General features: G+C 38.5%; 1 protein-coding gene across 1 annotated transcript in view; it reads right to left on the minus strand.

Moving 5' to 3' along the window:
- The window catches only part of LOC137995624 (ribosome biogenesis protein bop1-like), a 29,972-nt gene that overhangs the window by 6,585 nt on the left and 3,387 nt on the right, over positions 1-20,000 (minus strand). Inside the window, exons 2-20 of the mRNA XM_068841153.1 lie at positions 18,749-18,889; positions 17,705-17,875; positions 14,835-14,945; positions 14,327-14,367; positions 13,755-13,872; positions 13,017-13,118; positions 11,959-12,066; positions 10,163-10,214; positions 6,645-6,697; positions 6,471-6,529; positions 5,970-6,072; positions 5,392-5,472; positions 4,866-4,935; positions 4,016-4,148; positions 3,209-3,312; positions 2,074-2,162; positions 1,145-1,205; positions 1,003-1,052; positions 762-836 (exon numbers count right to left, since the gene is read on the minus strand). Of these exons, the coding sequence (XP_068697254.1) occupies positions 762-836; positions 1,003-1,052; positions 1,145-1,205; positions 2,074-2,162; positions 3,209-3,312; positions 4,016-4,148; positions 4,866-4,935; positions 5,392-5,472; positions 5,970-6,072; positions 6,471-6,529; positions 6,645-6,697; positions 10,163-10,214; positions 11,959-12,066; positions 13,017-13,118; positions 13,755-13,872; positions 14,327-14,367; positions 14,835-14,945; positions 17,705-17,875; positions 18,749-18,889 (1,722 nt within the window). The remainder of the gene's footprint in view (positions 1-761; positions 837-1,002; positions 1,053-1,144; positions 1,206-2,073; positions 2,163-3,208; positions 3,313-4,015; positions 4,149-4,865; positions 4,936-5,391; positions 5,473-5,969; positions 6,073-6,470; positions 6,530-6,644; positions 6,698-10,162; positions 10,215-11,958; positions 12,067-13,016; positions 13,119-13,754; positions 13,873-14,326; positions 14,368-14,834; positions 14,946-17,704; positions 17,876-18,748; positions 18,890-20,000) is intronic.

Consider the following 20,000-nt stretch of genomic DNA (forward strand, 5'->3'; position numbering starts at 1 on the left):
CTTGAGGGCAAAAATTTGAAGGGAGAGTATCACGGTACTGCGCATGTTCTAGCCGTAGCGAATGTCACCGTTTATAAGCCAATCGGAAGCGACGTTATAATTCGTGCGGGAAATTTACACCTACGCGTGAAAATGTCGCTCAGCCCTTTGCTCATTAGTGAAGAGATTTTTACACATTCGCGATGACATTCGCTACGGCTACAACGTGCACATTACCGTGATACTCTCTCTTTTACATTTTCATCCTAAAACCACACGCAAATTTCTTGAGAACGAAAGAAAGCCTCTCTTTAAATAAAAACATAAATCTGAAAGATCTAAAACGTACATTCTCTCTTAGCCCTACTCATACTGTCGAAGTCAGTCCAAGATTTGAACATGAACTTCGGTGCGTGGGGAGAGGCGTAATGCCATCGCCTTAATACGTATAACTTCACAATGAAATCAAGAATGATACATGCGTCAGTGTAGCGAGCACGAAATGATAACCGTTGCTTGGGGGAACCGAGGGTCTGGCATCCATCTGTAAAAGATCATTTCCAAGTTCATTTCAGCCTCGTTTTCAAAGCCAGTTTAAGAGCCAAATGCTTGTGATGGAAATTTCTTTACTTTACGCATGACTTAATTTCTAAGGTGCATGGCACTCGAACAAAGCTGGACTTCCACTACAGTGTTTGAATAAACTTTCGTCAAACAACCTTGGAAATAAATGAGTGACTCGGCTGTTCTGACGACCAAAGGAGCCAAAGCTAGAAACTTACAGCTACAAAGAGGAATGGTCTTGTTGGGTGAAAAAGCACACGTTGGATCAGACCTTTGGCTTTCTTGAATGGGCACTGATGAAAAAAAAAAGATAATTTAATATTTAGAGCGTCAAAAGCTACAAAGAGGAGATAAAGTCGGATTCTTTTCCCATCGACTTCTTGCATCAGGAGAATTACCAATGAACGAGTGAATTAAAGAAAAAACGCACAGCCTGATGGATGAAAAAAAAAACCCTACCTGGCTTCGACGCTTGGTCATCTGATGGACAAACACGGATTTGTTGCATCCTACAGGTACAACAAAGATTCATCGCAAAAAAAAAAATCGTTATCTTTAGGAATTTTTATGATCCAAATGAGACATCATGGAAAAACATTACCTTGGGGTACAACAGTCGCAAAGTAGTCGCCTTTTCCATGCCACGTGATCTGTGAAATAGGCTGTTGAAGAAAAATAATCAAGATAAAGTGATAACAAAAAATGAATCATGAATAACACGCATATCTAAACCTGTGATTGCACGTCTTGCCCCGTATTTAGACAGGTTTACATTTCGCTCGAATATCTGAAAATCATCGACTGACTATAAAACAACTTACATACAATAGAAGATGCTAGTACACTGTAAGTCAAAATGAATACTTCAAAACGTGAGGTGCGTGCTCTTTCGCGAGGCATGCAGTTAAAAGAAGATAATAAATTGTCTTATTATATGGCTTGTGTTTGTAGCCGATATAACGCGTGCTCTGATTGGCTAATTGTGACTGAATTGTAGGGCATTATTCTCCCGTAATGCCCACGGGCCGATTACGGGCTTGCAAAAACAAAGCAAAAGGTAATTAAAAAGCCATATAATAAACTACTTACTAACCGAACTAGCTCGAGCCGTACTGGGGAATATTGGCCCTCGGTCGTTTTTGCACGGACCTCGCTGCGCTCGGTCCATACTGCCACGACCTCGGGCCAATATTCCCCAGTACGGCCCTCGCGCTCGGTTAGTAAGAATTTATTAATTCTCCACTGTTCTCCAATTTGGCCAACTGAATACACACATTTCCGAGTTCAAGTCAGCCTCCTCTTCAAAGCGAACTAAGTGGAAAGTTTTTGTAATAGTAATTAGTTCTACTTTACGTACGAATGAAAACCCATAAGAAATACCTTCGCACCTACACTCGCTTTGAAAAGGAGGCAGACATGAACTCAGAAATGGCCAATTACCACAGTGCTTTTCTCGCACTGACTCACTTGATGTTTTTTGTAACTAACTGGAAAAGTGTTCAAATTATGTCTGAAAAATTATGATTTTACCTTGCTATGTTTTATCGCTAAACGCTCTCCTTCTTTGTGCCTTTCTTCTGAGACTTGCGTCCATTCTACTCCAGAATCCTTTGGCTCAGCTGTAAATTAGAAGCGATAAGAAGTCAACTCTTTATTACGGAAAACTCTTTATCTACAACGGGGACCAAATCTTTGGGTGCCCCTGCTTTTTTCGGTGCAGACCGACACGCTATTCAGTGCTACTTATTCTTCGAGGTCTGAAAAGTAAAATTTGACAATTTATCGTGGTCTAAATCGTCAACTACGAATTATACAAAACGAGATCACACAGCAGTATAAATACGATCATGTGAAATACTGTAGGAAAAGTCCTTGGCTATTACAGATACAAAATGAGGATTCTATCTCCCACAAGGGTTCGCTGAAATGACAGTTGAATGTAGTGGTGACAATAAAACGTTTGATTTCTTACTTGAAGGCCTTCAGGGAGGGGTAGACATGAATTTGAATGAAATGTTAAGAGGTTTAAGAAAGTGATAAAACTAGAAAGAGAATTATTTTTTGGAACACAAACCGACAGTTGCCCCCCAGGTTGGTAGGGGACTGTTTGGGTGTACATATACCAATTTAAAATTTAAATTCGAATTCTTAAAAATACAATAAATCTGGAGTATGCCTTATTGCTCCCAATTTCACCACTCTTTTGAGAAAAAATATCTCGTCCCGAAAATACCCAAATGTCATCAAAAAAATTTACAACACACCCAAAATAATTGATTTGTGTAATGAGCATAGGGTTTTGGCACTGCTTGAAGGTGTACCGGGTCGCTTTAAGATCTCCAAAAAAGACATAAATGAGAACACCAACCTATAACATAAATTAAATTATCTACGAGTGCAACTAAACTGATTTGTGCGAGAGAAAAGGCGTTTAGGCTACAGCGCATTTCTTTCCCGTTATCCGCAAATTTGGTAAAAAATGACCAAATCTCAAGCTTTAAGGAAAACACAATAAAGAATTTTAGTTTTTTCTTAGTTTAAACAAAGACCTCCCAAGTAATTTTTTTGCGTAGACTGACTGGCCTCAAGTTTTTACGTTCAAGTTCAATGACGTAGAGAAACGGTGGCAAGTTTTCAAAAAACGTTACCTTATCCATATAGTTACCTTGGGAAGAATCTTCTGAAGAATACGATTCAATAAGTTCATCAGTGGCTGCACACAGAAGTTTATCACCAAGCAGATGGTTAAAAATTACAGCTCTGTCTTCACTGAAAAAAAGAAAGAAAACGAATTCTGTTGTCTAGGGGAAAGAAACCAGTACGCAATCATGTTAATAAAGCTCTGATAAAACCAAACAGATCCTGTCGGTATTGATCGATAAAGGAGTGTTCGTTATGACACAGTTATGTTAAAATGAGTAAGAAGAACATAATTCATCGGTAAAAATATCGAACACGCAAAAAAACGGGCAGCTTACTGAAGCACTGAACCTAAAAGACTCGGTGTTACAAATAGCCATTCCGATATATCCGGTGGAATAAATCCCTAATATTTGGACACATTTTCTCTCTGATAGAACGATGTAGCTGTTAGCTGGGTTCCATGCACCCTACTTCCTTAAAGGTCAATTTTCATTTGTTTTGAAACAAAGTGGCCACGTGTCATTGCCTTAAATGGACTAAAAAATCTTTCAATCATGCATAGCAGACTGGTGTTAAATCTTTGGGCAATGGGTCGCGCAACATGATATCCCAAAAGAACCCACACAAATCCTGCTAAGAGGAGAATTCCTACAGACAGGAGTGATTTAACTAACAAGACACAATATACCATCATGAGCAGTTCAAGAAATTGAGATTGTGGGAGAGCAAACGTTTGTAGCAATGTAAGATTTTTGATTAATGCAGCATTTTCCCTGCTTGACTCTATCTGATTGCCTGGAGCAGCTGTCCACATGACAAAAAAACTTACACTGCCACAGCAAGAAGAGTAAGGGAAGAATTTGGGTTCCATGCCATACTGTGCACAGCACCACCACACTCCAACGTCTTGAGACAACGTCCTGTGCAAACTTCCCATAACTTCAAAACTTTATCATCACCACCTGACAAAGAAGCAAAGGAAAAAAGCTGGTGAATAAATTTATTCTTTATGTTATGTTGGTGCATGGTGGGAGCCTGAAAAACGTATGGTTATTGTGTTCACACACAAAACCCTTGTAAATCCAGAATAACCTTTCTGTAAAACAGTGGTTATGGACCAATAATATTACTAACCTACTTTATCACACGTTCATTTTAAAAGTCAGATTAACTATTCAGGAATCAAGAAGAAATTTGTTCTTTGTTGACTTGAGGATATTTGAAAAATATTAGAGTGATCCTTTGCAGGAGTTGAATCTATGAGCTTTTAATAACTGCTTCGGATGCTTCACCACTGGGCTATACTGCATGGGAGACACGTGGAAGCCAGGCCATTAAATTAGGTCCATGTGACACAAATCTCTATGTGGGCTTCACAATAATATTATTGCCTGCCTACATGTAAATGTGGTTCACCATTGTCAATACAAATACAAAAATCCCAATCATGTTGCTCCTACTGTAGTCTGCGTTCCTGTACCAGCCAAGATTTCCTTCTTTCCAGCCGTGCAAAAGTTGGGGTGGAAACAGAGTTTGGAGGATGGGTTTGCTTTCCAACTCAATGCAGAAAATCTTTGCTGGAATGGGAACACTTGCTGCGCAGGCTACATCTACAAGTACCATATTATTTTAACCAGGTCTGTTACACCAATGTTGTGTGCAAGAAATGCGTTATAAACCTGAAGCCATCCATTGTCCTGATGGATCAACAGAAATACATCTCACTGCACCAGTATGACCCTTGTATACCTAAAAATCAACCATGAATTTAAAATTAAGCAATGCAGTATTAACATCGAGCAAAGTTGTCAGAGTATGCCTGGCAGATAAAAAAACTGAACTGTTAACTGATTGTTTTTGTGTTAAGCTGTTTAAACTAATCACAGCCAAATTTTGAGCAGTTATCAGTATTTATCTTCTTCAAAATAATATTATCATTAGTGTTTGCTCTCTTACTTTCAATCATGTGATCTACATAATGCACATTCTGTTGCGTGATACAATTGGCTGGTATTTCACAAAAATACAAAGGAATGTACTCTGACAAAGGGCCAACACTCAAAACCTCAGCTATTTTATCTTTTCACAGATACAGTTTGACCTTTTAATATCAACTGAGTCATTTGACATATTCTTGTGTTTTACTCTTCCACCAATGCAGCACGAAGTTTCTAGGATCAATCACTCAACACTACTTGTACTTACAATGGATTCAGTTGAAGGAAATGGTTGTAGATCTCTTGGTCGTGGAAGTTTGGGTATAAGATCCTCAGGATTTATACGGGCCTATATACAACAGTGAAAATCAACAACTGTTAAGCCTGATATTAAATTTAGCACTAATTACAACAGTTTGGACAGTGTAATTTTTTCTATCCTGGCACAACACTGCTCAGCAGAGTTCAGGGGCTTTGGGGTAAATGGAGTATTTCAATATCTTTACTTTCAAGTTTGGTAGAGTTATGGTTATTGGTGTTCAGAAAAATGTTTAAGTTATGTGTAATAAGAATCACACCAGAACAGTACTGGTAGTTGCCAATGTTAGGCCCTGTTTACAAGGAGGGTGGGTAACCCTACTGCTAGGGTTACCCTATTACCAGGTTAACCCTATCTGCCTTATCAACACATTGCTCAAAAAAGGAAGAAATATCTGAGTGCTAGGGCAACCCTCCCACTAGGGTAACCCTCTCTCCTTGTAAACAGGGCCTTAATTACACAGTCAATCACCCAAAACTTAATTACTATGAAACACACAAAAAAACCACATTAGCTATTACACTCACCCTCATCTTTCTCTGTCTTGGACACAGATACAAGTCAAGACACCGCTCAAATCTTTCCTGGATAAACTTGTTGTAAGCAGGAACAAGACGCAGGCTTGAATATCTAGAGATGAACAAATACAGCTAATTGGGACATCGTCCTGTTTTCTTCTCCAGTTGCTGATGTTATTTTGTAGGCGCAACAAATTAATAAAGCTTCCCAATGTGCTGGCCAATGATGTAACATCTATTACTATCCTCGCTAAAAAGGCCAACAAAAAGACGTGGGGTCCTTTGCAGCTCTGTCACTTGACTCAATCACAATACAAAAAGCGTTTAGATTTGCTCTGACAGAACCTACGACGACCTTACATTTGGCTGGGTTAATGAACGGCAGAGTGGCACACAAGTATGCCTTATTAATATTATTATCCCCAACATAAACTTCCTTCAGTGGTATCATTAACTGAATGAGACAAAATACTAGTCCATCAAATTGGCAAACAGCAGAACGCTACTAACTTTTTCGGTAGGAATTTCTGTGTTCTGTCTTCAGGATCCATAGCTTCCCAGGCTGCTATCTGTGAAGAAATAAAGTAATCCAGTTCTTCTTAATCCATTATCTAGTCAAAATTAGTATTAATTAGAAAAAGCACTTTCAATATCAGGTTTTATTCCCTTCAAAGTCAGTCCTACCTCATCCTCTGTAGGTAAGTACTCCGGTGGAGGATTGTATGACTCTTCATGGCCTGTAACAAGTCATGAGTGGCAAAAGGTTAGACTAACTGAAAAGAAAAGTGCTTGAGAACACAACATTGAATTTTTTTTACATGTCAGGAATTGTTGTGAAAGAACACTTAATTTTAAAATGAGGCTAAATATAAGCCAGCTGTTCAGCCTGGAATATTTGGGGGTCTCCAGGGAGGTTTGCAGGGGCAAGTGCTTTGGTTTGAGTTGCTTTTTTCCTTGCTTGCTTCTTTACGATCTCTGGAAAACCTGGTTCTTCATTTGCTCCTACACTTATTTCATCAAAAAGGAAAGCACTTCATTTGTGAAGGGCTTATTTTGGCATGGTCACCGATCCAGAAAAACTCAAACTCTGATCTTTCTCCCGTCAGTCCAGAGCTTTCTGCATCAAGTTGTCCTTCAGCAGGCTCACCTAGTATTATGCTCTGTTCATCCTCAGACCCCAGTTTATCTCTAGAATAATTAACTGTTAACTGCTTCCATTGTCAATGAAATTTTGACTCGGGGAACCTCAAATTTATTCCTGCTGGCCGCTACACCTTCGGCTATGTCCAATTCTTCTTTGCCATGCCCCAGTTTGCCAGTGGCCCCTTCCACAGCACAACTACCAGCTTCTAAGGTGCAGGTAGACCTATTTTGGTTCATTCTCTTGTTAATATGTTCGCCTCACCAACAATGTTGTCGCTCAGTTTGCCAGCAGGCTCATTCATACTATGTGCTTCATCTTTTTTCCTCAACTCATTGTTCCTGTCCTTCTTGCTGTCCCTTCAGCAGTCGTTCATTGCTGGGCCTAGATTCTTACTGGTTCCATACAAAAATAGTTTTGCGTACTGTTGCTGGAAAGTTTCGCCAATTACTTCTGTCCGTCAACTTGAGGGAAAGTGAGTCGGGGCCTCAGTTTCTTTTCAACAGTACAGTTATCTTAATGTCTTCTACCAAGCTTCACATGCAAAAAATTAAAGATTTACGTATATCATTCCCTGGTCGGAAGCCTTTTCAATTTTTTTATTTAATTTATGCTCTTAACTCATTTTCCTTCAAGATGGCATGATTTAACTCTTCATAAACTTTTGATCTTACATATTCCACCAATTCCAAGGCAATACCTGGCTGGCTTAAGAAACAGCATTTTGTGAACATGCAGCCACCACTACACTTGCAGATTGGTCCAGTATCAATGTTCAGTTGTTTAACTTTCAAGCCAGTGGCACTAGTGTTTTATGTTCCTTCACGGAATTAAGTTGGAGTTCCTCTGCAGTGGTATGCAACTCTTGGAATAACAGTTTTTGCATGGTGCCCTCTCACACATGCCACTTTGCATCTGTTTGTTCTTCCAACTTCAACCAGATCCCCCAGCCCCAAGAGCAAGAAGGGAAAATGTCATAAAGGTTGCTCAATTTATGCCACCTCTGCAATTATGTTCTGCGTGTGTGATTTTTTGTTATTATGGACGGTTGCGTGGCTTTGGCTTTGCTTTTTGCTGAAGCATGTTTGCTGCTCTTGATGCACAATGATTGCTTTATTGCCACTGGGTTGTCATTCTTCTTGTTGGCTTTTCCATATGATTTTTATTAAGAATTTAAAGTGGGGCTGGTTGTTTTGTTGGGGGTTCATTTTCCCTCCCACTTTCTCTTGCAGTTTATGAGGGCTTGCCACCGGTGTCCTTGGTTTTGGTGGGTTTGCCCTTGCTCTTCAGCTCCACCCTGACCAGGCCTCAGTGTCTGGGGTCCTTCCAGGTCTTTCACAGGGTTTTGTTTGGGCTTCAACCCTGTTGCTTCTCTGCATTCTTTGAGGGAAAACAATGCATCCACTACTAATGTCCTGAGATCATTGTTTGATTTCTGAAGGTAATCAATCTAGTTGGTGACATTTTGTTCTGGACACGTCATCTCCTACTGGTGCTTGCATTTGTTGGGGAATCGACCTGAGGATTATAACCCACTTCAAGATATAAAAGTTGACAGCGTCGTTGGGATGCTGTGCAAATTTGGTCTGGGGCCCTGATGGCCAAGCTTGGCATTGGGTCTGCATGTTGCAACATTACCACTCACCCCTGTGAATGATGCCTTCTAGGCATGAAATGGCAGTTGGGGTGTTGTATGGACCTGGCCCTCCCTTTCAGTCTGGGGTTTGCCCAATGTGTTTTCAGCTCAGTGGCTTTGAACTTGATTCTGTCAGTTTGCCAATTGACAAGATGTTTCTTCGGTGGAGTACCAAAGGACAACTGCAGTCTCTTATCAATTGCCCTCATTGTGCTGCTGAGGTGGTTTAGTTTGGTTGTGCCTTTGTTTACTGTATGGTCAGTCTACTCTGGTGTGTCCTTGCTTGTTGGGAGCAGTGAACTCTTTCCAGTAGTGGTCTCAGCCCATGTCTGGGGTTCCTCCTGGTTTGGGTGGGTTGTAGTTTTCCAATGTGGCATATATTTCAAACTCTCGTACCTCTATGTCCCTCAATATTGTGCATTTCATCTGCTCACTTCTGGTGGCAGCTGCTGGGGTTACATTCCAAATTAACTTCTCAGCACTTTGCTGTTTCCATGATGCCCTGTCTCATTTTAATTGGTCAGCCTTTAGTCAACTGGACCCAAATGCTGACTGCCAGCCTGCAGTCATCCCACCTCCCTTGTGGGAAAGCTTAACTTGCCAGCCTGGGAAGGCCTTGTGGGCCAGAGTTGGTTCTACGTGTCCTGCTGGTGGGTGGACCCTTTGTCTGTTTGCTACCCATCTCTCCTTCTCGCTTTATTCATCTCCTATCAGGGTTTGTTTGTTTGTTTGTTTGCTGTTTGCTCAATGCACTTTCATCTTGACCTTCCAGATCAATTGGTTGGCTACCTGCTGTTGCAGCATGTCCTGCATGGGATAAAGCATACACTGGATCAACATGTTCCTCGCACATTCCTATTACAGACTGTTTTTACATGCAAGTCCCTCTCCTTTTCCAACCAAGATCATGTTATGTTCTGGGCTGCCTCCACCCTTGCCTACTTTGGTTTTCTCCACTCCTCCAAATTTGTAGTTTCATCCTTGAAAGTCTTCAACCCCCTCATTCACCTGTCAATTGACCATAACATGGATGTCCAATGTCAAAGATGTACGCTGTAAATAAGCTGGAGTATGGCTGCCTTTACCACCTTGATGAGCTCTTAACTTGAGCCCGTTATATGGTCATGTGAGACAGGTCACATTGGCATTATATGGAGAGCTAAATGTATGGTCTTACGGTGACCAAAACCAATTTTGTCACACAGATGGGTTACCATATTTTTTTACCCATGGTGTTCAGTGTGCGTGCCTTTGGAGCGTGGTGCTCTGCTGCTGCTGCTGCTAATAATAATAATAATAATAATAAGAAGAAGAAGAAGAAGAAGAAGAAGAAGAAGAAGAAGAAGAAGAAGAAGAAGAAGAACAAGAAGAAGAAGAACAAGAAGAAGAACAAGAAGAAGAAGATTTCAATCCACATGGTTATACCTGGTAGTTTCATTTTGGGTGCAGGGATGTGCATTTTTTGTCGCAAAGTGAGCTGCAAAAAAAAAATAAACTTATTAATGGAGTTTTCACACAATATCTCCTGTCTTATACTTATTCTGATAAATTCTAGCCAATGTTTCAGCAATAAAATTAATGGTGAAAGATACTTCCAGTAATTTATAAGTTTCAGGTCATGTAGAGCTTACAGTAACCCTCATCCTTACAAGATGTTTTTGTCAACATGAACTTTGTCTGGAAGTGATTTTTCAAAGAAGACTTATACCGGTATGTCATGCATCACAAACGTCAAGTTACGAATGTCAAAGGTGGGTATTTGCCATTCGTAATGAAAAGCTCCAATGTACATGTAAGTTAATTTTATGCACATTCCTAACTTTCTGCTTCGATTGATTTTTGTTGTTTTTCTGCGTATACTGATCAGGACAACGAACTTTCTATTTCCTACTATTTATCAAAGAAACTTTCCTTTATCAGTTGTACACATGACAGTGCTGCAGCTGCCAAGACTTAAAGACTTGCACAAAAAAACCTAGAGCAAGGCCTTTTTGAAAGATATTAATTAACTATCTTTCAAAAAGGAAACAAATTTTGCTATCCTTGAGATATCCTTCTTTTGAATGTGTATGTGTTATTTTTTTCTGTGGTCTTTAATTTTAATGTGCTGGCAATGCCAAGGCAAATGGTGGCCATTTTGGAACAAGGTGTGTTCGCTTCCAATAAAACAATGCGTTCATCAGGTCTGAAATCAATCCTTGATCATAGCTCTGAAAAGCCACACCGTACATGTATCTCTAGTCTTTCATATTAAAGATTCAGTATGAAGAAAGAATTAAAAACTGCTGTAAAGCTAGTGATACCTCAAAATCACTGACATGACAGGCTTAATTAATGTAAACAAGTCACTTCACGGACCCCAGTCTCGACCCAGTTTCTCCTTGGCTATTGGGCCTCCGATTTGACAAAAATGTCTCGTCCTTCAGCTCTCTAATACTTGTTTTTTCATGACCCTGTATTGCACAATTTCAATTTTTTTGAAAAACCCAAAACAAGTTAGGGTCTGGCAATTTCTTTTTTGCCATGACTTGACAGAACAACAAGTCTACACAAAATGACAATAATTTTATTTACTGTTATTATGATTAGCAAAAAGTTCCCCTTGATAGCAAATGTAAGCGGAACTTGTATGGATCAAGCTAATAATAATTTACTTTTCCATGGTACGATGTGACATTTTCACTGTTCCCTCAACAGATCCAGCTTTCATACAGCTGTAATTGCCCTTCCCTCCTATTTCCTTTTCCATACAAGATACCATAATCAAACAGGCCACTAGAAAAAAGATTAGACAGCCATGGGTTACAGTTGACAACCTCTTGCATTGATGATAATGACTCTTTTTGGGAGCAGGGCTGGCGAGGGGTGAGAGCACTCGCCTTCCACCAATGTGGCCCAGGAACTATACCGGCATTAAACACCATAATTATGTGGATTGAGTTTGTTGGTTCTCTACTCTGCTTCAAGAGGTTTCCCTCCGGTACTCCGGTTAGTAGAGCACTCACGCTTTGCTAAATAACCTCGACACTTACGGTAAAGTAGTTGTTATTATTGTTATTATTATTATTATTATTATTATTATTATTATTATTACTATTATTATTATTATTATTATTATTACTATTATTATTACTATTATTATTACTATTATTACCCCCGGCACCCCAACCCAACTCCCTCATTTTAAGTTCCATTAACTCAGCTCTGAGTAGGATACAAACCTGGACATCTTCTTTATCCCAGATAAGGTAATATCTTGGCTTATCAGACTTAACATCTTTCTTTGGCTTTATCCAGCCATTTCTGATGGCTCTGACAATCTTCATAATCTATTTCACACAGAAAGATCAACCATCAGAATAATAATAATAATAATAATAATAATAATAATAATAATAAACTCTCCCTCTACATCATTAATAATAATAATAATAATAATAATAAGTATTATTGTTATTATAATTATTATTATTATTATTATTATTATTATTATTATTATTATTAATGTAGAGAGAGAGAGTAGAATTTTCAGTTTTTCACTTTTAGTATTTGTTGCATTTGGTGATTTTTCCTTTATTGTCTTATGACAAAGTTAGAATGTACAGTATGGATTGTATGAATTTTGCTGGGTTGCCCTCTGCCTTGGGTTAACGCTAACATTATTGAGAATACAATGTATGTGGCAGTACTGAGTGGCCACACTCTACCATCTCACTAAAGCACAACAGTGAAATTAAATGAAATTTAATTAAATGAATATTTTTTTCGCTAAAATGAATCTTTGCATCTGTTCGAAAAGCATTGCGGCCATTTTTCATTTTTCTAACAAATCCTGCCATTTTATACGCTTCGAAAGTTGCGAAAATCGAAGCATCTTTTGTTCACGACCAAGTCAGAAGGGGAGTGGGTCTATTCCTGATTTGACGTCACAAACTGATTTACATTACATTAACTCTTTGTAAAGATGCATGCAAAGTAGATTCATTTGTGACGTCAAATCAGGAATAGACCCACTCCCCTTCTGACTCGGTCGTGAACAAAAGATGCTTGAATTTTCGCAACTTACAAAGCCTATAAAATGGCAGGATTTGTTAGAAAAAGCAAAAAGTGGCCGCAATGCGTCTCGAACTGGTGCAAAGATTCATTTCAGCGAAAAAAATATTTTGGGGTTACTGGGGCACTTTAAGAAAAGAGGCCTCTGCTAGCAGGAAAGATGGCAGTATGTACTTTAAACAATAATTCCTGACAAAAAAAATTATATTCTTGCCAAAAGCCTTACCTTTTTATGTTCCCACTTGGATGGGATGTGACGAGACTTGGGTTCAGGAACATTGCCTACTGGGTGAATCATCTTTTCACCGGTGAAGAAATCCACATATGGCTAGAGTATGAAGGAAAAAAAAAGCATTTGAATTACAGGATTAATTGAACCAGCTTGCCTTTTTTGCCTCTTGAAGTTTAAGACACCTTCTAATAATACATGACCAAAAATACATGTAGCTACTTAGAGTTCAAGAAAAATTCATTTTAATAGAACCTCTTGTAAGGAACCACAACCACTTTAAGGGAGACAATACACCATTACATTCTCAACAACAACACTAATGTCAACAATAAATATCATTGAAGAAAACCACCCTCACATCAATTAATTTACAATGTACATGTATAACTGATAATAAGTGTGCAACCTACTTATTGTTGGATTGGCAGTCACCCTCGAGAGATTCTTTGGCAAGAATCATACGGGACACTGTATTATCTTTTGGAATGGTCTACCTACATTATTTTTTTTTTTGTACGCAATAATGTACATGCACATGTCACAGCAATGGACAAGTTACACTGTAGGATGATCAAATTACTTTGGAAATGAAAAGCTGTTTTAAAGCAATTTTGCACGCAGATAATTAAAAACTAATAATAATTATTAACAAGTCCCTCTCACTGTTAAAAAAAATCCTGCACAACATTACCAATTTGCTACAGTTTCCTCATGAGGATTTGTGTATCTAACCTCGTAAGGATCATAGCCAGTACTTGGGAACTGACAATTTTGAAGCCTGTTAATTATATCCAGCTCCTCATTGGACAGAATGACTTCTCTCATTGTTGCTTTGTCTCTGACTGTTCTCCTGTAAAGATGACAACTTCTATTAATTTAAAAGTAACTTCTCATTGTTCCAAAGACAAAGACAAAGGAGCAAGGATGGCACACTCGGTTAATGGGCGGCCTTGGTGCAAGAGGTCCTGAGTTCGATTCCCGGATCTTGCATCCTTGTTTCGACTTCTTTCCTTTCCGTGTAGCTAAGTAGCTTTGAATACCCGTAAAACAGAGCACTGATGGAGAGGGGGGAGTAAAATGAGTGCACCGTCGACCTCAGGTTTGTCAGTTGAATTACTGTTGCGAGTTATCGACGTTAAATATGGTTACTTTACTTTACTTTTACTTTTTAATACGGTATGGTGACATACAGTATAATTATAGTATGTATACTGTAGTAAGGTCAGTAATGTACTGTATTATTATTGCCTCAAAGTCAATCTTCACACACATGTAGCCAAATTCCAGTTTTAAAATGATCTTACCAGTAGTTAGGATCATCCATTTTGGATAAGAACTGATCCAGCTGAAAACAAATGTTTTCATTGGTATAGGTTAGTAAACAATATTAATGAAGAGATTGAACACATGTAGCTCACATACATACATTCAAACACGTACTATAGAGCACTACATGTATAACCGGTTCAGTTAAGTGTCATCAATTCATTAAATGACAATTTAACTAAAATAAAAATAATATAATGATAAAGTTCTTCTGATCAACAGTCAATCTATCTAACAAGTGCAGGCTCAAGTGGATTGTTGCATCTGTAGTAATTTTTTTTTTCCAGCAGTCCTGAGCAGTTTTCCCACAGTTTTTTCAAGCATTCCCAACCTAGCCCATCCTTTTTGTTTTTTCCTTTCATGCATCTAATCTGTTTATGGGACCCTAGAGTGGGGGCTCAAGGCAGAGTTGCATGGGTTTTTTTTGCCATTTGGGTGAGGTATTCGATATGGGAGCTGACTGTCCTAATTTTTTTGTACACTAACCTCATCTGCAGTAGCAGGCTTAAGTATTCTTTTTCCATCCAAGTTGTATCCTATGTGAGGATAATCATTATACCACTCTATAGGGATGTTTCCAACTGTGTTTCGAGCATCCTAATATTACATAGGAGAAAAATCAAACAAGTCAAAATTAAAGTGAAACTAAAATTAATGTACTGCTGTTGTACCTGTAGTGAAGCACAACTCCTAAACATTTGAAAGAAATGTAAATTTTTTTTTGCCAACTAAATTTTTCAGGTGTGTACATGTATGTAATGTTGTATTTCATTTTTTCTGTGCTTTAATTTTTTTTAACCAGTTTGATTTGGATTTTTCTTTATCTAATACTCACTATCACAACCTAAAAGGAAAATCAAAATTGAACTAGTTTGAAAAGTTTTGAACTTGGAAAAAAAATAATTTGAAAAATAACATGAGAGCTAGAAAAATAATATTTTCACTTGAATTGTCCAAGTAAGTGTGACGATCATTTAGAACTCTCTTTTGTCCTGAAAATATATTGTACATGTCCACTACATGTAGTTTTGTCATCATGATGCTAAATTATATTGTCCAAATTTTTTGTACAAAATACTCTGTGATGTTGTACATTGAAATTTATTGTTTGTACTGTTGGTTATTTGTAAAGATGAAGGCCCAGCTGCGTTTTTGTACTGCAGAAGTCGTGCAGTAGTCACACTTTCATGAAAGTCTTTCATACATGTACCATAAAATCTCTGCATGGAGAGCAAAATTAATAATGTACAATGTAGGATAATAAATCACTTATTATCGGTATTAATAATTATGTTTTCGCATAGAATGAATATTTTACTCAATCTCGTTACCCTGTTGGGAACAACTACATGTAACTTTCTGATGAAAGACAATGTCATTCACTTGTGTACATGGGGAGTCAGAGTGGCTTAGATCTTATCATTCAACTGCACCTCCCACATCTGCGACCCACGTTCAACTCTGACCTTGGCCATGAGGTCGTAGGTGGGCTGAGTTTTCAGTCCATCTCAATCTGACTCTGAGGGTTTTTCTCTGGCTACTCTGGTTTTCCTTCCTCATCAAAATCGACTCTCAGTCAATCAAATCTGGCTGTGCGTGGATACCCTCGACAGGATAACCCCTAGTATCCTTCCCTTTCATTGAATTGAATGAAGAAAGTTCCTACTATTATTACTAAATTATTTATTACAGGCAGCATACTACATCTGGATGCCAGATCTGAATTAAAACTACGAGCTAGGTCGTGCAACCATAGCTTGCCATGTCTGTGGATACCATAAAACTAATAATTAATAATGTCCTTCAAAAAAATTAATAGCTTCTATTGATAACAGATCTTGTATAGCTCTATTCTCTGTATTATTTTGTTTGTGTATTGCTATTTGCGACTCTCTAGCATAAGACCTTGAAGGATCTTGCAATGTTCAAACTACTGCACAAAACTGATTTTTGCATTTGTTCCTGTCAGCACCTCCTTACTGCGTCCTTCTGGTGGCTTCTTTGTTGCACTTCTGAGTCCCTTTGAATACCTGCCCAGGATGTTCATTATGATGTTAACTTGACTGTTTGTCCAGGTAGCCCGGGTATTGCTACTTGAGTTCCCAGCGAAAGGGAAAGGGGGGGGGGGGGGGGGACTTGTGCGTTTGCTGCTGCCGATTTTTGGCTTATCTGCAGCATGGTGATAGTCTTGTTCTGCTTGTTAACAAGACGCCTGGAGGCGTTTACATGGGATGGGTCAATGTAGGCTTATTTAACTTTTATGGGTAGCAATAATCACATTCTGTTTACACTAACAAACAAGATTGCGTGAGGAAGGCTCCTGCTTGCATTAAGTGGCAATGAGGGAAACCTGGATTTAAAGAGTGGAGTGGTAACGGATTGTTGCGAGGATACAAGGAATTTTCTTAAATGAAATAAATTGAGAAACTGATCAGGGCCCCAAAGGGTGATCCCTGTGAGGATATGTAATTTGACTGCAGGAAAGGGCCATTCTCAGTCTTCGTTGTTGTATAAATTTTGGTTTAGCCAATGCAATGAAGAACATTCAAGTCTCACAAAAACAATATATTAAAATTCAACTTAAAAGAACGAAGTATGATTTCAAGGCTCTGGGGAATAAAAATAAGGATTTGTATGAGTTTATTCACCTGAGCCTTGAAATCATGTTGCACGAGCTTCTCAAGCACAGCAGTGCAGACCTCAAGAGGCCGAATGAGGTGCAAATTCATGATATTGTGGTAATATAATCCTCTCCTTTCTTGGTTGATGGAAGTTCAGCCAATCTGCCATGATACAGTAGCTCCTACATCCATCCGGCATTCCTCCACTGGTGGTAAAATTAATGTTGTACTAGTGGTGTAAATGTACCTTGTTCGACCTCTAGCACTCTGCTGGCATACATCCTCTTCTTCTCATTCTCATACTGGCAATGATTTGTTTTGGGGTGAGGCCTTTTTAAGATTCTGCATTCAGGTAGCAAACTTTAACATCAAAAAGGCAGAGCCTTGCTACTCCAAAAGCCACAAGCGTGAATGTCTAGCTGGGCATCCACAGCTGCGTTTGTGCCTGGGGTTAGCACTTCTCCAGTTATTTCCTGGAGTACCAGTTCAACTTGAATGTCATTGCAAACCATCGTAAGCATCTTGGCCTCTAAATCACGCAACTCAATTTGTCTTTGAAAGATGAAGCCTCCTCATCTGCACACCAACGCATTATCTATGTGGCGTGGTCTACATCAAATATGTCTTCTTCTTCTTCTTCTTCTTCTTCTTCTTCTTATTATTATTATTATTATTATTATTATTATTATTATTATTATTATTATTATTATTATTATTATTATTATTAACATGTACCTCCTCATCAGATGTGTTGTCCTCATCAAAACCATCTGTCACATTTTCAGAAGCTTTCACTTTATCATTGTTGTTTTTCTCCTCATGTTCCTTTCCCCTCTCTTTCTCAAAAATTTCCACTTCTTCTCCTTCACTGTCATCTGAGGACTCAAGTCCCTTTTCATCATTTTCCTATAATTGAGGAAAACATGTCAATGTACTTGCAAAAAAATGCTGTGAAAACTTTTTGGAAAATCCCTTTCCTAATTTATGAAATCACAGGTGTTGCTTCACGTAACCAAAATGTAACTTCTTTAAAGTACATGTACAGCTGTAATATGAGCCCACAAATTTACCATGGCAGTAGCCTGCTCTGCAAGCACTCTTGTGCTAGAGAAGGAAGTCCTTTGAGAGGATTTTTCCCATTCTGCCCACAGGGAAATTGGGGTACATGTAAGAGGCTGAGGGAATGCTTGCCCAGCAATCCCTGGTCTGGAAAAACAGGTTCGCCAACAAAGAGGGCCGCTTGGTTATGTTGCTTCAGAGGGTTACGGGTGTTTCATCAAGGACCAAGCAACAGGAAAATTGGGTGGTAGGCAATGGACCTTTGCCAGGTTGTTTTGTCCATCTTTGACTACAGGTACCTCTTGCCAAAAAAATTCAAACCCCTGACTTCAGAACCCTGATGACTTCCTTTGCTACAAGCAAACTTCAATGAAACCCCTGGAGATGACAAGTGTCCAACCCTCAAGTCTGGAAAAATGATCATTTTGTTCTGTACACCCAAGTTACCAAATTCGAGTGTTACACTAAAATGATTTATCACAGCTTTTCTTTAATATCGGATTGCTTGTATAGCTGGCTAAATTATTGGCTATTGTGAAAATTTCCTTTCAACATGAAATTAAAAAATAAAACATTAACATGACTAGCTTTTAAATGGTGGTACTGTTTTAACTGAAATCTTGTCATCAAACAATGTGAAGAATGAATTAAGATACAGTCCGTATTGAGAAAATCACCACGACAGCACTTTTCCAAATACTAGGGTATTTAAAGATTTACCAATTCCTGATCACTTTCTTCGTCGCTAGATGCTTCTGGTTCACTCTCTAATCCAGAATATTCGCTCTCCTCACTGTCTGTTGAATCTGCATCACTTTCGCTGTCTTGGGTATTTTCATGGTAGAATAGATTTACTTCTGCCTAAAACCAGGATGCAATATCAAAACACTCTAAGTCCATACAGCTGTATAAACTTATATACACCAGAACTATGATTGCATTGTAAAAGCCTCCTTCAAAATAACTTGAAGTGCACCTACACTTGAACTGTAAACTTAAATATTCTCCTTTCTGATTACATGTAGTTTACAATACTTTCATACCTTGAGAATTCACTTTCAATTATCTGTAATGATAGAGGGCTGCCAACTCTCCCGGATAATCTGAGAGACTCCAGATTTTGGACTGAATCTCCCTGAATCTCCCGATCTCAAGCTTATGATCTGAAATCTCCTGATTAATCGCCAAAGTTTGTCATTTCTAGTGAGAATCAACTTTCACAACAAAATTTCAAATACCATTTTCAGTTATTTTAACATCAATAAAAACGATTATTTCCGCATAAGCTCAGATAAACTGTTCTTTTAAGTGTTGCTATTGACAGACTGTAATTTGAGCAATAATGTGATTGGTCGGAAATAAACCAATCAAATCATTATGTTGCAATGCCAATGACTACTTTTTCGTGTGTTTTTTGACTTTTGCCTAGATTGTGTGATAGTGTACTGTCTTTCTTTTTGCATAAAAGACACAATATGACATCATCGGAAATGATGTCACAAGTCTTATGACATCATCTATCATCTCCTCTCTATCGATTCTCAATATTTGAAGTGTTTGTGCGTTGACAGCCCTGATAATCAGAGGCACACATAGCACCACCAGCCATTTTTCCCTTTGCTGATGTTTTATTGAAAGCTAAGCGTTTTAAAACGGGTTCTTAGACTTAAATAATGTTTATCAGCGCTATTTGAAATGGGTGCTTAGACTTAAATAATGTTTATCAGTGCTATTTGTAGGTAGTCTGCAGTCTGCAGTCTGCAAATGTCAGGCACCATTGGTAGAATGAGTCGGACAAAAAACACAAGATACACATACGTAGCATCCACCGAAATTTAAGACATTTCCTGACATTAATTTTAAATACAAAATAATTATTTTAAGCATAATTTTATTCCCAACTCTTACAGGACTGAGTACACAAAATGAAATTCCTGGATATCAGACATAGAACTACAAAACTTGTAAAGAG

The sequence above is a fragment of the Montipora foliosa genome, chromosome 1 (assembly GCF_036669935.1).
Source record: "Montipora foliosa isolate CH-2021 chromosome 1, ASM3666993v2, whole genome shotgun sequence".
Taxonomy (NCBI): domain Eukaryota; kingdom Metazoa; phylum Cnidaria; class Anthozoa; order Scleractinia; family Acroporidae; genus Montipora; species Montipora foliosa.